The sequence below is a fragment of the Rhinolophus sinicus genome, chromosome 3 (assembly GCF_057876585.1).
Source record: "Rhinolophus sinicus isolate RSI-liver-muscle chromosome 3, RSI-T2T, whole genome shotgun sequence".
Classification (NCBI taxonomy): Eukaryota; Metazoa; Chordata; class Mammalia; order Chiroptera; family Rhinolophidae; genus Rhinolophus; species Rhinolophus sinicus.
Genome location: NC_142503.1, coordinates 27957817 through 27972030, shown reverse-complemented (window position 1 = coordinate 27972030; position 14214 = coordinate 27957817). Strand labels below are relative to the sequence as shown.

Here is a 14214-nt window from a genome sequence, read left to right as displayed (position 1 = left end):
GCCCCCAACTACAAGTTGCTGAAGCTACATTCTGGGTAAGTGTACCTGGGATGTGGGGGCTCCCTTCTTTGGAACAGCACCCACTCATGGGATGAAGGCTATTATCTTGGGGGCAGCACCATAAAACATACTATTTTTATTATAATCTTAAAATTCCACATTTCCAATGAGATAGGAGGGCTGTAATGTTTCCTCTGCCAAGTGCAAGCACTTTGTGAGGGGGAGGTCATAGGACCTTGTGAATCTCTGGAATGTTTTCTCTGTGAGTATGAAATAAAATTTGGTTTTAGTACCTTATGAGCTTTCAAAATTACTTGAAAATATCAAGAACTTCCAGGAAAATTTATTTTCACTGAATTAGTATTAAATATGATATAAAGTTAATTTCTACTGTTTCAGAAAAAAACAGAAATTGTATGGCCATAATATTAAATGCCATTCCAGAATATTCTAGTCTTTAAGCAATATATTTATTAAAAATAGATAAAAATTTCTTGTCTGATAACCATTTAAGGACCCTTGAAAAGAACCTATAGAAAGCTTAGCAAATTTGTTATTCCCCACTAGGGCTATCTTTGAACTGAAAAGAACAGAAGCCACAAAGAATGAGAGCCACAAACTTGTTTTGTATAGACTTTAATATTTTAAAAAAAAAGACAGAAAATATAAAAATTATCAAAAAAATCTTAAAGGGTTCATTTTGGGGCTAAATGCTAGCACTGCAACTTTTTTTCTTGTATTGATTTAAGGTAAAAAGCAAAAATCATGTTAAAAACACAGCAGCTACAGCTATCCAATATAAAGCCTACCTGCAAAAAGGCAGGACAAAATGAGCTGATTGAGCAAATATCCACATCATCACGACCTTTGTAACAAGTGTCATATGGTTTCAGTTCCCAAGGTCTAAAATGATCATCTTGCATGCTTGGATTGTACTTCTTCAAGAATCCACTGAATGCCATTCAAAAAACCAGTTAGAGTTTCAGCCTCTGTATCCTGGACCTATGAGCAGATAAGAGAGACCATTATCGGTAGGAAACTAAGTCCAAACTCTTATGAGGGACATTTCTGTAGACACTAAAAAAGCAAAAACAAAAACAAACAAACAAACAAAAACACTAAAAAAATCCCAGTAAACTTTGGATGAGTCACTCAAGTTTTGTCTTGTAGAGAACTTAAATAAAAAATACGATCTCTTATGTCATAATTATTACCAATATGAAGCTTATTACTTATCTTGGAACATGGGAAGATCACCATTTCCATAACTTGTTTGTATGTATAAGGCAAAAAAAATTCCTCCAAAAAGATCAACTTTGAAAAGGAAAACAGTTTTGAATGAATCCAGGTAGTCAGCGGATAAATATGATGCCTTATAAATATAAATATGATGATAAAAATGTGTCTTTAAGTCTGCCCCTCCTCCTAGGGTAAGCTAAAACTCCCACCACTCAGGAAGGCACACCTTTATTAGTAGCTTTCAAGCTGTGTTCCAAAGAGTCTCCAGGGCTTCATGGAATGGAGAGGGGAAAGAAGGAAGAAAATTCTCTAATTTTTTCAGCAAAAGTATTTCCAACATTAATTTTTCTTTATTATACCTAGGGACTTTCGTGTAAGGTTTCATTTGATGAAAAGATTCCATGTTAAAAGAAAATTTGGAGAGCAAGAAACTATAAGGTGGAATCCGTATTTTTGATGGCCCTTAACGCATAATACATAAATGCTGGAAAAAACCATGACAGTGGCATCTAAAATAAACAATCCCCGATTACTATCTCACTATATCCATGACAGGAGAGGCAAATGATCCGCTGTGACGTAAAAGATCAGAGAGGGAGCAAATGATCAGCTGAGACTTACTGACACCAATCAAATATCTCACACCAATTAAGCTATGAAAACTGACTTCAGAATGCTATTTCATTAAAGAGGGTAAGGAGGAAAGAATAAAATCAAATAAAAAGTAGAGTGAAATATAAAATAAGATTTTTCTCACTAGAGATGAAAGGATCTTACCATCCATGGTTGGTTTAGATGATTCAGATGCAGCTCATGGGCCAAATAAAAACAAGGCATTCTTTTTACACTTGCTTGAGAAATACAGGATAAAACCAGCATTGGTCTTTCTGAAGATCCAAAAGCTGGATCTGTCATTGCCATAATACGAGAAATTTCATCTTGCCATTGATGTCCTAAGGAATATAGTCAAAACTCTCAATTTGCATTACTTGCAATGATTTTTAAAATAATAAAATTAAAAATTAGCAAAATAAGGAAACCAAAAAATTACGTAACAAACTATCTCTATTGCTTTGTTCATTTGCTGATCTGTTATAAAATTACATTATGTAGCCTTACGAGGGTAGAAATTTAGGTGAAATCAGAGGGGGAAAAAAATCACGGTACCATTCAGATGTCTCTATAGTTTAAAAGCAAAAATACTTCAATGTATTTTCCTCTCAAATTCTGTAGCTATCACTACCCTTTACTTCAAAGATTTTAATTTCAAAAATTTAAACATATAATTGGGTGTAGCTTTTTTTTCTGCAAACTGACAATCTTCGCCTTTCATGGGAGTGTGTAAATCACTGACATTCTGTGGTATGCAGAATTCTAAAATGATCCCCAATGACTTACACTCTTAAATAATCTCTTCCCCTTGAGTGTGGGGGGAGTCTGCAAATAGGATGGAATATCATTGCCGTGATTAGGCTGTATTAAAAGACACAGTTGACTTTAAGAAATGGATATTGTCTTAGTGAACCTGACCTAATCAAGTGAGCCCTTAAAAGGAATGAGGTTCTTCCTCCCTTGTGAGAGATTCTCCACTGGATTTGAAGACAGACGGAGTCACATGACAAGGAATGAAGATGGCCTCTAGAAGCTGAGAGCAGCCCCCAGCTAATAACCAGCAAGGAAACAGGGACCTCCGTCCTACAACATTAAGGAACTGAATTCAGCCAAAAAATAACTGAGAGAGCTAGGAAGCATATTTCCACCAGAGCCTCCAGAAAGGGATGCAACCATCGGATACTGTAAGTTCAGCCTGTAAGATCCTAAGCTGAGAACCAGGCCATGCCATGATTAGACTTCTGACACAAAGAACTGTGAGCTAATAAATAGGTGGTTTAAGTCACTAGGTTGGCGATGATCTGTTATATGCTAACAGAAAAACAAACATTTAATGTAATTATCAACACAGTACATTTAAATCTACCATAGACCTCTTGGATTTTGACTTGTTCGTCTGTTCTTTATTCTTTTTTCTCTTTTCTCCTGCCTTCTTACAGACTAAAGTTTTTAATGATTCCATTTTATCTTCACTACTGGCTTACTTAGTTATACCTCTGTTACACTTTTTTTTAGTGGTTGCTCAAGGATTTACATTTTAAACTTATACCAGCCTATCTTTAAGTAGTATTACATAACATCATATATAGAAGAAGCTTGTAATAGTATATTTCCATTTCTTCCCTTTCATGCTGTGTATTGTTATCATGTTTTACTTAAAAATATCATCTGCCCACAATACATTGGTAGGTACTATTTTCCTTCATATAATTATATTATTAAACTAAAATTAGAGAAAAAAGCTTTGATATATAGCTATTTGTTTCCATCCCAGAGTTCATTTCTTTTTGTAGATGCAATTTTCCAACTCGTATTGCATTGTCCTGCCTGAAGAGCTTACTTTTAATACTTCTTCCAGCACACATCTGCTGATAATGAATTTTCTCAGGTTTTATTTGCCTTCATTTTTAGTAGATTTCCTTAATGGATATAAGATTTTCACCTCTTTGCAATATTACAAAGATTTCCCTTCATTGCCTTCTAGCTTACAGCAATTCTGTCAAGTCTCTGTCCTTATCTTTGTCCCTCTATATGGATATTTCCTTTCACTTCGGCTATCTTTTAGATATTCTCTTTGTCTTTGGTTTTCATCAGTTTCGCTATGATATATCTAGATGTGTTTTTTATTTATCAGGTTTGGCATTCTCTGAGCATCTTGGATCTGTGGCTTATTGTCTTTTAGTAATTTCAAAATAATTTTGGCCATTATGTGTTCAAATTTTCTTTTTCCCTATTCTTACTCCCTTAGTTTGGGACTCCAATTATATACAAAAGTTAGACCAGGGGTTGGCATACTACATTCTGTAGATCTGTTTCTATAAATAAAAGTTTTTGGAAAACACCCATGCTCATTAATTTACAAATGGTCTATGGCTACTCTTGTGCTATATAACAGCAGAACTGAGTAACTCTGAGAGATCACATGGCTCATATGTCTAAAATATTTACTACCTGGCCCTTCAAGAAAAAGTTTGCTGATCCGAGTTAGATCACTTGATAGGTTCTCCCAGCTCTTTGAGACTCTGTTCCCCACTCCTACTCTTTTTCTTCTTTGTGTTTTAATTTGTATAATTTCAACTTATCTATCTTCAAGTACACTGAAGGTTTCCTTTGTTGATAAGTCCACTGAAGGAACTGTTCACCTGCTATTATATTTTTCATATTGAGCATTTCCCTTTTACTCTTTCATAGCTTCTCTCTGCTGAAAATCCCTATCTGTTCACACATATTGTCCACCTTTTTCACTAGATTCTTTAATATTATTCATAGTTATTTTAATGTTCCTTTCTGAGAGTGCCAACATCCAGGTGATCTCTGGGTCTGGTTCCATTGATGGCTTTATCTCTTGACAATGGTCATTTCATTTTGATTTTTTTGTCTCTACTATCTGGATAATTAAAACAATGGTAAAATTTTTCAGTTATCTGCATGAATTATTTGAATACGGCTAGAAGCAGTCAAAACAGCAATAAAAAGTGCAGAAGCATACAACAAAAAAAATTCTATGTAGTTATAGTATCTATTTTTGGTATGCATCAGAATTCTGCAGGTGCTTGTTTAAAAAAAACAGATGCCCAAGAAACAATCCAAATCTATGAGTCATAATCCACGAGGGTAGGAATCAGGCAGCTGTGTGTTTAACAAGCTCCGCAGGTGATCATAATGCACATCAAGGTTTAAGAACCCACTATTAACAGGAATGGTCATAGAATCACATTGATAAAATTAACCAGTATATTCTTAAGAAGCCACAGTAAAGCCTAAAAACACATTCTCATTTGCTTTGCAAAGAAAGTACTTTTAAAAAGAAAATAAGATAATGCTTACTTTTATGAGCTTCAGCATTTGCAACATAGATGAACCCATCAACAACTTCGCACACCTTCCGGATTTGTGGAATTACACTGTACTGGGTTCCTAGTTGATCATCCCCTTCATTCTGTAGACTGAACATCTTGTTAACTGCACTTGTTTGCTCTTCTCTTGCTCTATCTCTTTCCTTTCTACAAGAAAAATATAAATGTAAAAGATAAGCAGACACCTAACAGGCTACATCCTTCAAAAATATTCCAGTGCTGATGTCTCAGGTAAGCCACCAAGTAGGTAGCCTTACCTGGTAGTTGAATATAATATAAGGATGTTGAATTTATGTTGATTGCTCAATTGAAAATTGACTCCTGATCCAATACCTAAAGGAGAAAATTACAGTTATCAAAACAAGTCATTAATAAAGACAGCAAAAAATCAAACTGAAAAAAAAAAGTACCCAGTGTAAGCAAGAAGAGCAAACAAAAAATTCTAACAAGTTACATATAGTTTTAGAATGAAATGTTCATGTTGGAAAAAAGATGCTGTTTGCAATTTCCATTCACATTAGTAATAAAAATATCAAGAACAAAAAACTGCTAAGCTTATAACATTCATTTTCCTATCGTCATCACTATCATCATTAACTTTATTATCATATCCATAGCAGCTGTGTCATAACAGCTATTACTATTTATCCTCAGGACTAAGACTCATTTTCATGTTTCTCATTAGTTTTACACTACATGTATACAATCAATGAAATGACTTTTTCACCCCTCTGAAAAAGTGGTTTTAAATTAGTGGGGAGTCACCAAATGGCAATTTAGAAAATTGAGGAAATATGGCCAATTTTTGGAATTAGACTTGGGTTAGAATCTTGAATTTGTCACATATAGCGATGGTTTTTTTTTTTTTTCCTTAGGTTTTCTTGGGGAAGAGGAACAGGATTTTATTGGGGAACAGTGTGTACTTCCAGGACTTTTTTCCAAGTCAAGTTGTCCTTTCAATCTTAGTTGTGGAGGGTGCCGTTCAGCTTCAAGATGTTGTCCTTTCAGTCTTAGTTGTGAACGGTGCAGCTCAGCTCCAGGTCCAGTTGCCGGGGGCGCTGCCCACCATCCCTTGCGGGAGTCGAACCGGCAACCTTGTGGGAGTTGAACTGGCAACCTTGTGGTTGAGAGGATGCGCTCCAACCAACTGAGCCATCCGGGAGCTCAGCGGCAGCTCAGGTCAAGGAGCCGTGTTCAATTTTAGTTGCAGGGGCACTGCCCACCATCTCTTGCAGGACTCAAGGAATCGAACTGGCAACCTTGTGCTTGAGAGCCCACTGGCCCATATGGGAATCGAACCGGCAGCCTTCGGAGTTAGGAGCACAGAGCTCTAACCGCCTGAGACACCGAGCCGGCCCCTAGCCATGTTTTTGTAAGCCTCAGTTTTGTCATCAAAATATAGAAATAATACAAACTTCTTAGAATTTTTGTAAGCATTAAAAGAGATTACATATGTAAAAGTCCTATTAGAGTGACGGGTAAATAACAAGTGCTAAATAGTACGAGTTTCTTATTACTTTGTATCAGAATCATTCGACATTGTTAGTTGTCCTTCTTCCTAAACCTCTTCCTTCGTTTGGATGTGTTAACATTCAGGGGCTAATTCTCCTCTTGCCTCTCAGGAAGATCCTTCTCTTCTTCCATGGCTCTACTTCTCTTGGATACATAAATGTCCTCTTAGATCGCTCCATTTCTCTCCATCCTCACTCCCATCTTTTAGTCATTACCTCTCACCTAGACTCCTGCAATCACTTCAAACCAGTTTCTACATCCACTTTTGCCCCCTGCTACCATTCTTCTGACAGCAGTTGGAGAGTCATTAAAAATGCCTATCTAATTATGTCTCTTCCTCTCAAAGCCACTGCTCTTCAGATAAACAAAACGTTAATATAATCCGCCCCTACTTGCCTCATTAGGACAACTCTATCTTTCATATCCTAGTCCCTGCATTATCATCAATACAGTTATCCAAGTAAGCCATGCCATCTTATGTCACCATTCCAGGCAACAATATACCGAGATTTTGGTGGCTGGTACTGCAAGCAGATCAGACCAAGTGACTGACTCCTCTAACCACAAGGTCTGGTGTACAACTCCCCCCCCACACACACACACACTTCCCCCAAAGAGATCACAGAAACAAATTCTACCATGATCTTTGTTTTCATTGGTTTGATTTCCAGAGATTACCCTCTCAACACATCTAACCTCAGCCCAGTATGCTCGTCATGCTGTTCTGTACCATCTTGCCAATGACCCATCCCTCTGTTCCTCCCTGATCTTGCAGGGTTTGAGGCATAATTAGATTGACATTTTCAAACAATTACTGCAGCTACTGTTTGGAGAATGAAATTGCCATTTCATAATCAGCAAATTTCCCCATATCCCGAATCTCGTCTTGAAGCGTTCCTTCCATCTCATGGCCTTACCTGAAATCGGCCTGCCCCTGAGTACTGCTTCTCTTGCAGTTGACTTTCAAGTAGCAAGGTTGCTCATTCTCTCACATCTCAAGGCTCTCTTTACTCCCCAGTAGTATGTCTTAACCATTATTCACCAATTCCATCTCTTTGAGACAAACACACCATTCAGCTATAGTACCATCTCCACTTCCTTGACCTTGTGATTTATAAATCTCTCTTTGATACTCTCTTCCTCCCAACAGTCACCAAAGATTTCAGTCCCTGGTTCACAATCTTCCTCTCCATTCTCAGAAACTTCCAAGTCCATAAGGACTCAATGATTCCTAAATCTTGATTTCTAGCCCAGATCTTGCTCTTGAAATCTGGATGCACAAAGTAATCCAAAGTCATTTGTTCATTCATATTTTCAAATATATATGGAGTGCCTACTGTGTGCATGGCACCTCAGATACAGCTAAGAATAAAGCTGACAAGATTCCTGCCCTAAGAGACTTTCCATTCAAATGGATTACTTACAGCAGGCAGCTGTACTTATATCTCTCGGCATTAACAAAGTCAACATATTCCAAAGAATGGCTGTCATTCTCCCTATACAGATTCCTCAAAAGCTTCTCTTTCTCTTCCTGTGTTTCCTTATCCTAGGGAATGGCACTATTATCCAATATGAAAACCACACCACAAACCTGGAATTACCCTCATTACTGCTAATTCTATATCCCTCATATTTTTGTCACAATATCATAGTGGTTTCTTAATGGCTCTACATGTCTTTACAAACCCTTCTAATCAATTTCCTACTAAAGCACCAGAGTGATCTTTCTAAAATGCAATCTGACCATCTCACTCCTCAGCTTAAAATCTTTCAACAGCTTCCAAAGGCATAAGCATGGTATACAAGTGCCTTCTCACCTGGCCCCACTATAGACACACAAAGCTACTTCTCACCTAGCCCCACTATAGACACACAAAGCTACTTCAAATGTGTCATGCACACTGAACTTTGTGCTTTTAGAAATGTATTAGGTTGGTGCAAAAGTTACTACAGTTTTTGCAATTATTTTTAACCTTTTAAACTGCAATTACTTTTGCACCAACCTAATAGTTCTGTGCCTAGAATACTTTTACCCTTTTTGTTTCATTGCCTACTCCTTCTCATCCTAATGACTCATGTGAGGCATCTTCTTCAATGTGGAGTCTTCTCTGACGCTTATCTTTTTACCCAGTAGCTGATTATGTTATATTCGAATCACCTATACACTTGTCTCTGCCCTCACCTAGAGCAAGTATCTTCAGGGCAGACAAAGACTTTTGATGTGGCTTGTTTTAAATCCCTGCATCTTAGCATCTAATAGGTGCTGTAAATAAATTAATAAGTGTAAGCCAGATTATACTGTTATTTATATTTATTATACATCCTGCTTAGCAACTAACTACATGGTTGCTACTGGTTTCTTTCCATAGAAAGAAGGGGAAGGTAATAATTTAAGCTTTTTTGAAATTTCAATGTATAGTATATGAAAGTACTTTGCACGTAATTGATACTGAATGGTTTTCGCTGTTAACATTCTTTTAAAATATGGTACATACTGTACATATACAACATTTTGGCAACATACAATTTACTTTCACAAAATCTTATATTCTGGATTACACAGACTTGAGGAAATAAGAGGAAGCTTACCTCTTATAAAAAGTAAATTAATTATTTCAGTCCATTGGGAACTGGGGGGGGCTCCCACTCACCAAATCATTGAATTTCATAACATGAAAAAGTTAATTAAAATGACTTACTTTCTATTTAACATTAGTGTCAAACTCCAAGTGTTGAATTATTATGTACTGTAGATTAATATAAAAATTACCATCAATCTGCCTCTGAGGCAAGCCAGCTGTTGGGCAAAGTTCCTCAGAAGACATCAAACTCAACACCAAAGATGTATTCAGTTCTTCCAAACCTGGTCCAAACATAGCAAATCGTGGTTCATTCTGAATGATCAACGAGTGTAAAAATGAGGTGACAGCTCCATACATAGGACGGCTAGATTTCGACGATCTTCTGGTATATGGACAGCACATTTTATAGCTGTATAAAATTGTCGCAATTAGAAAATTAACACAGAAAAAACTTACTAAGCCAGTTATTCACTCAACTATAATTTATTGAGAATTTGCTAGACACACCGGCTACAATAACTATACAGTTCTAATCCTCATGGAAGGCAGTGGAGGACAGACCCCATTATAACATGTATGCCAAGTGCCGTGACAGGAAAAACTTTCCTTTAGATTCTCTCATGGAACACTGGGTCTAGCACTTGTTTTAATGGTTGAAATCCACTACAAGAGCAGTGATTCTCAATCTGGGGAGATTTTGCTTCCCCTATCTGCCCCACCCAGGAAATTTTTGGCAATGTCTGGAGACATCACAACAGGGGGGTTGTGGGGCGGTACTATGGGTATCTAGCAGGGAGAGGCCGGGAATGATGCATCCTACATTGCACATGACAGTTCCCATAACATCTGGTCCAAAATGTCAATAGCGCCAAGATTGAGGAACATTGCACTAAAGATAAACTACACAGGTAATTGGCACAAATGTCCCTAACAGTTAAAAAAAAGAAATAACTAAGGGGACCGATACAACCAAATTTCTTAGGTACTTCCTATTAACAGCCTCAAATGTAACACTTCAGTAAGTGTTAAGTATGCAGGGAGGCTCAAATAGTCCTTACAGATAACCTAGCAAATTAAGAATCATGTAAAAGAAACAACTCAGTTCTTTTCAATAGCTACAAATTTCTAAACTAGCAATTCCACATGTTACTAAAAATTACAACAAAATTACCCAAGTCAAAATAAAACCTGAAGTCCTTTAACTAAATCAACAAGGTTAAGACAATTACTAACTTAACAATATAATCATCTTTATTTAGGAATCCTGTAACTCAAAAATTAAGTAAAAAAAAAAAACAATTTTGAAGCTAGGTAGATCTGCCCAAGCCTCACCACTTTAATTATATAAGCCACTTATAGTCTGAACTTCAGTTTTTTTCAATTGCATTATATAGGCAATAACAATCAACCCAGCGTTGTAAGGATGAGAAATAATTTTTAAGCTCACAAAGGTAGTTACTACAATTATTACTATCCCCGGGGAAAATGTGGTTCCACAGCATCTGATACACTTGATGCTATGGTTGGTTGTGGGAGAATAAAGAGGTAATGACCACCAAGTGAGAGTACCATAGCACTTGTTGAAATTATATGTAACAATACATAATGTGCTTTTTAATCAAGCAGTCTCACAAGACTTGATATAATGCCTTCTGGAGTAGAATAAGGAAATATCCTGAATAACTTAAATATGTAGAAAAATCCTGTATGTAGCTACTAAATCTAGCACAGCAAAACAATTCTTAACTAACGCATAAATATTCTTTTCATTGTATTTACAATGCCTTAAATGTGGGGCTTTCAATAAAGCAGGTTATATCCAGATCCAAAGACGTTAGATTTTTAAGATAGCATGATGAGGTTCCGATCTGAATAGCCCCTATGAGCTATATGACCTTAGGCAAACCCATAACCACTCTGAACCTCAATTCCGTATCCACAACACATGGATAATACCTCCGTATTAGGCAAGGATTAAATAAATGTACATAAAGCAACCCTCATAGAATCTAGTTGCTCAATAACATTAATTATCTCACCTACATGATATCTGAAGATGTTAGTGCTTTGGGTAGTAACAAAAATCTTATTTCCCAGAAGCTTGAGAATGATTTTCTTTCCTGCCAAAGAACTGCTCTCTGATCTCTGGCCATTCCTTTTCTGGATATGGAAAAGTATTTACTATTTAACAAAATGACAAGTGTTCTAAGGATAATGAAATTTTTAAGAAGAGTTTCACTTCTTGCCATATGAACTATCTATATTATTCAAATACTCTAGTCAGGCATCACAGAGAAATAACAAAATGTGAAAGTTGAAAGGGTTCCATGAAGGAAGTAATTTAACTTAACCCCCAATTTTTACAAAAGGACACTTAAACCCAAAATCTATGAAACAAATTAGTACCCTGTTTCCCCGAAAATAAGACCTAGCTGGGCAATCAGCTCTAATGCGTCTTTTGGAACAAAAATTAATGTAAGACCTGGTATTATATTATATTATATAAAGCCCGGTCTTATTTTACTATTTTACTATACTATATTTTATTATTTTACTGTAAAATAGTAAAATAAGACCTGGTCTTATATCAATTTTTGCTCCAAAAGATGCATTAGAGCTGATTGTCTGGCTAGGTCTTATTTTTGGGGAAACACAGTAGCAGTACTACTGCCTTGCAATACAGCCAAATTATATATCTTCTCTTTAAATTCACTAAACTATATACTTACGCTGCCATGTAGTCAAACAATGTACCGTCAGTGACCTCAGATACAGGCTTTTTTAAGATTTCTAGATCAGGAAGAGACTTCCAGTCAACAGAAGACCAAGAAGGAAGATCCCGCAACAGAAAATATCTCCACAGAATTGGATCTCGTACAGTTTCATTCCAATAATGACTTGTACTTCCCAACTGACACAGATCATGAGGTGAAAGAAATGACAAAATATGCAGCTGTACATCAATCTGAAACAGAGGAAAGCAAGTAGATAAAAGGGATGACTAATTTGGAAATTAATCTTTGCACATTTTTTGACAATTACAAAAAATTATATTATACTAGGGAAATCAAAGGTCAACTGAACAGTCTGTCTTGTTATTCAAATCTATCATGACAAATTACAAAATTAAAGAATTATTAGATAACCAAAAACCAACTTAACAGTATTTTTAATAATTAAATATATCATTCTGAAGTTATTTTCCTACCATCAAGAGAGAGTCATAACTGAACACTTAATTTCTGAAACACTGAAAAACATTCCTGAAAAACCAACCAATGTTCTGGTGTTTTTCAAGCAAAATAATGAGCTCATTTTCTTCTCATGGATGTTTTTCCACACCATTTGAGTAAATTACTTAAGGAAATAATTTATTCTTTAACATAAAACCTTTATCCAGCAGATAAACTTGTGATTTTATCATTAAAGAATAAATCTGTCATCTGAGTTCCTCTATAAAATCTATTAATCTCCAAAGAGTTCTGCAAAGGGGAGAACCTTGGAGGTATTCCAAGCCTGCAGTTTTCAATTTCTGAAGGACGTCAGAGGGAGGTATCAATAGTCCAGGTGAGATACATAATTTTAATAATTTCTAAGAATTTCTCCTCTCCATTTTCCGATCTACCTGAGAAGTTTCACAATAAAGGATGTGTATGATTCTTGTGGCCTGTTGTAACTTGAGGCATTTGTAACTTAGTCATTTATTTTCAAATGAGTGGAAATTCTGTTACTTGAAGTACATGCTAAGGTAACAGCTGCAATATCCTCTGAGTGTTTTTCGTTACTGCCCTGTGTTTCGGTACACTGAGCTTTGGATAAAGGATGCTGAGAACACGGGATGCTTTCCCCAAGCTAACCAGAAAGTCTGGAATGGTCTCCGTATCTTCTTAACCTGACGTTCAGGGTGTCCTAGTCCCAACACCTGTTTTGGGGGTTGAAAACCTGAGGGCTCGATACCAGGGAGCCCCCTAAAGGTGAGTTTCGCTGCCACCTTCGGCCCGGCTGCGGAGCTCCGGACACAACGCCAGGGCGTTTCTGGTCAACTGTTGCTCCCAGGTAACGACACTGCCCGGAAGGGCTGCAGGGAAGAGGTCGGACACAGACCGGGGCGCTGGGAGGTCCCCAGGCCCCTAGAGGTCGCCCGAGCGAGAACCCCACCCAGCCCGGCCGCTTGGTTCTCCGCGGCGGGCGGCCAACGCTTACCGGCAACCGCGTCAGGGTACTGGCCTCCACATCCACTTCCTCATCCGCCTCCTCACGGGGGACGCTCGGCGCCGTCCGCTCCTTGCCCACCGACTGCCAGAAACTCCTCCAGCCGCTGAGGATCGCCGCCTCCAAGCGACCCCAGTCGCTGTGATGGGGCTGAGGGGAGACGCCTCCGCTGCGCGGCTCGCTTCCCGCCATGGCTGCCGGCGCCGCGCGTGAATCACCGCAGGTTCACACCGACGTGTCCGCCTCCGGGGCCCGCCCGCCGCCCGCCGCCCGCCGCCCGCCGCCCGCCGCCCGCCGCCCGCCGCCCGCCGCCCGCCGCCCGCCGCCCGCCGCCCGCCGCCCGCCGCCCGCTTCTCCAGCTGGTCAGCTTCTTCCAGCGGGTCCGCCTCCAGAGCCCGGAAAGGAACGAAGGAGCCGTGGCGCAGCTGGGCGTGGCTGCGATCCACGCTGGAAGCTCTCGCCGGCGATCACTGCCCCTTCACTTCAGACTTTAACCTCTGCCACCCTAACTTCACCCCTCGCTATAAAAGTCTCTTGCTCCTTTATAACGTCGTTTCTTCACCCAAGATTTCCCCCGTCTGGGTCCCATTTCCACTTTGCCTGGACCTAGGCAACTCAACTCCTATGTGTTTAATAGATGGGCCTTTTATTATCATTGGTATAATAACCAATTACTTCTCAGCACAGCCATACTAGAATAG

The 14214-nt window shown here is 38.3% G+C and overlaps 1 protein-coding gene across 1 annotated transcript; it reads right to left on the bottom strand.

Moving 5' to 3' along the window:
- Positions 1-620: 620 nt before the first annotated feature.
- FBXO4 (F-box protein 4) lies at positions 621-13795 on the bottom strand. The gene is made up of 7 exons (XM_019748539.3): positions 13505-13795; positions 12031-12266; positions 9490-9710; positions 5465-5540; positions 5179-5354; positions 2017-2192; positions 621-1002 (listed from the first exon to the last, which is right to left on the bottom strand). Exons 1-7 carry the CDS (start codon positions 13703-13705, stop codon positions 913-915), a joined length of 1176 nt encoding a protein of 391 aa, XP_019604098.2. The 5' UTR covers positions 13706-13795; the 3' UTR covers positions 621-912.
- Positions 13796-14214: the final 419 nt, after the last annotated feature.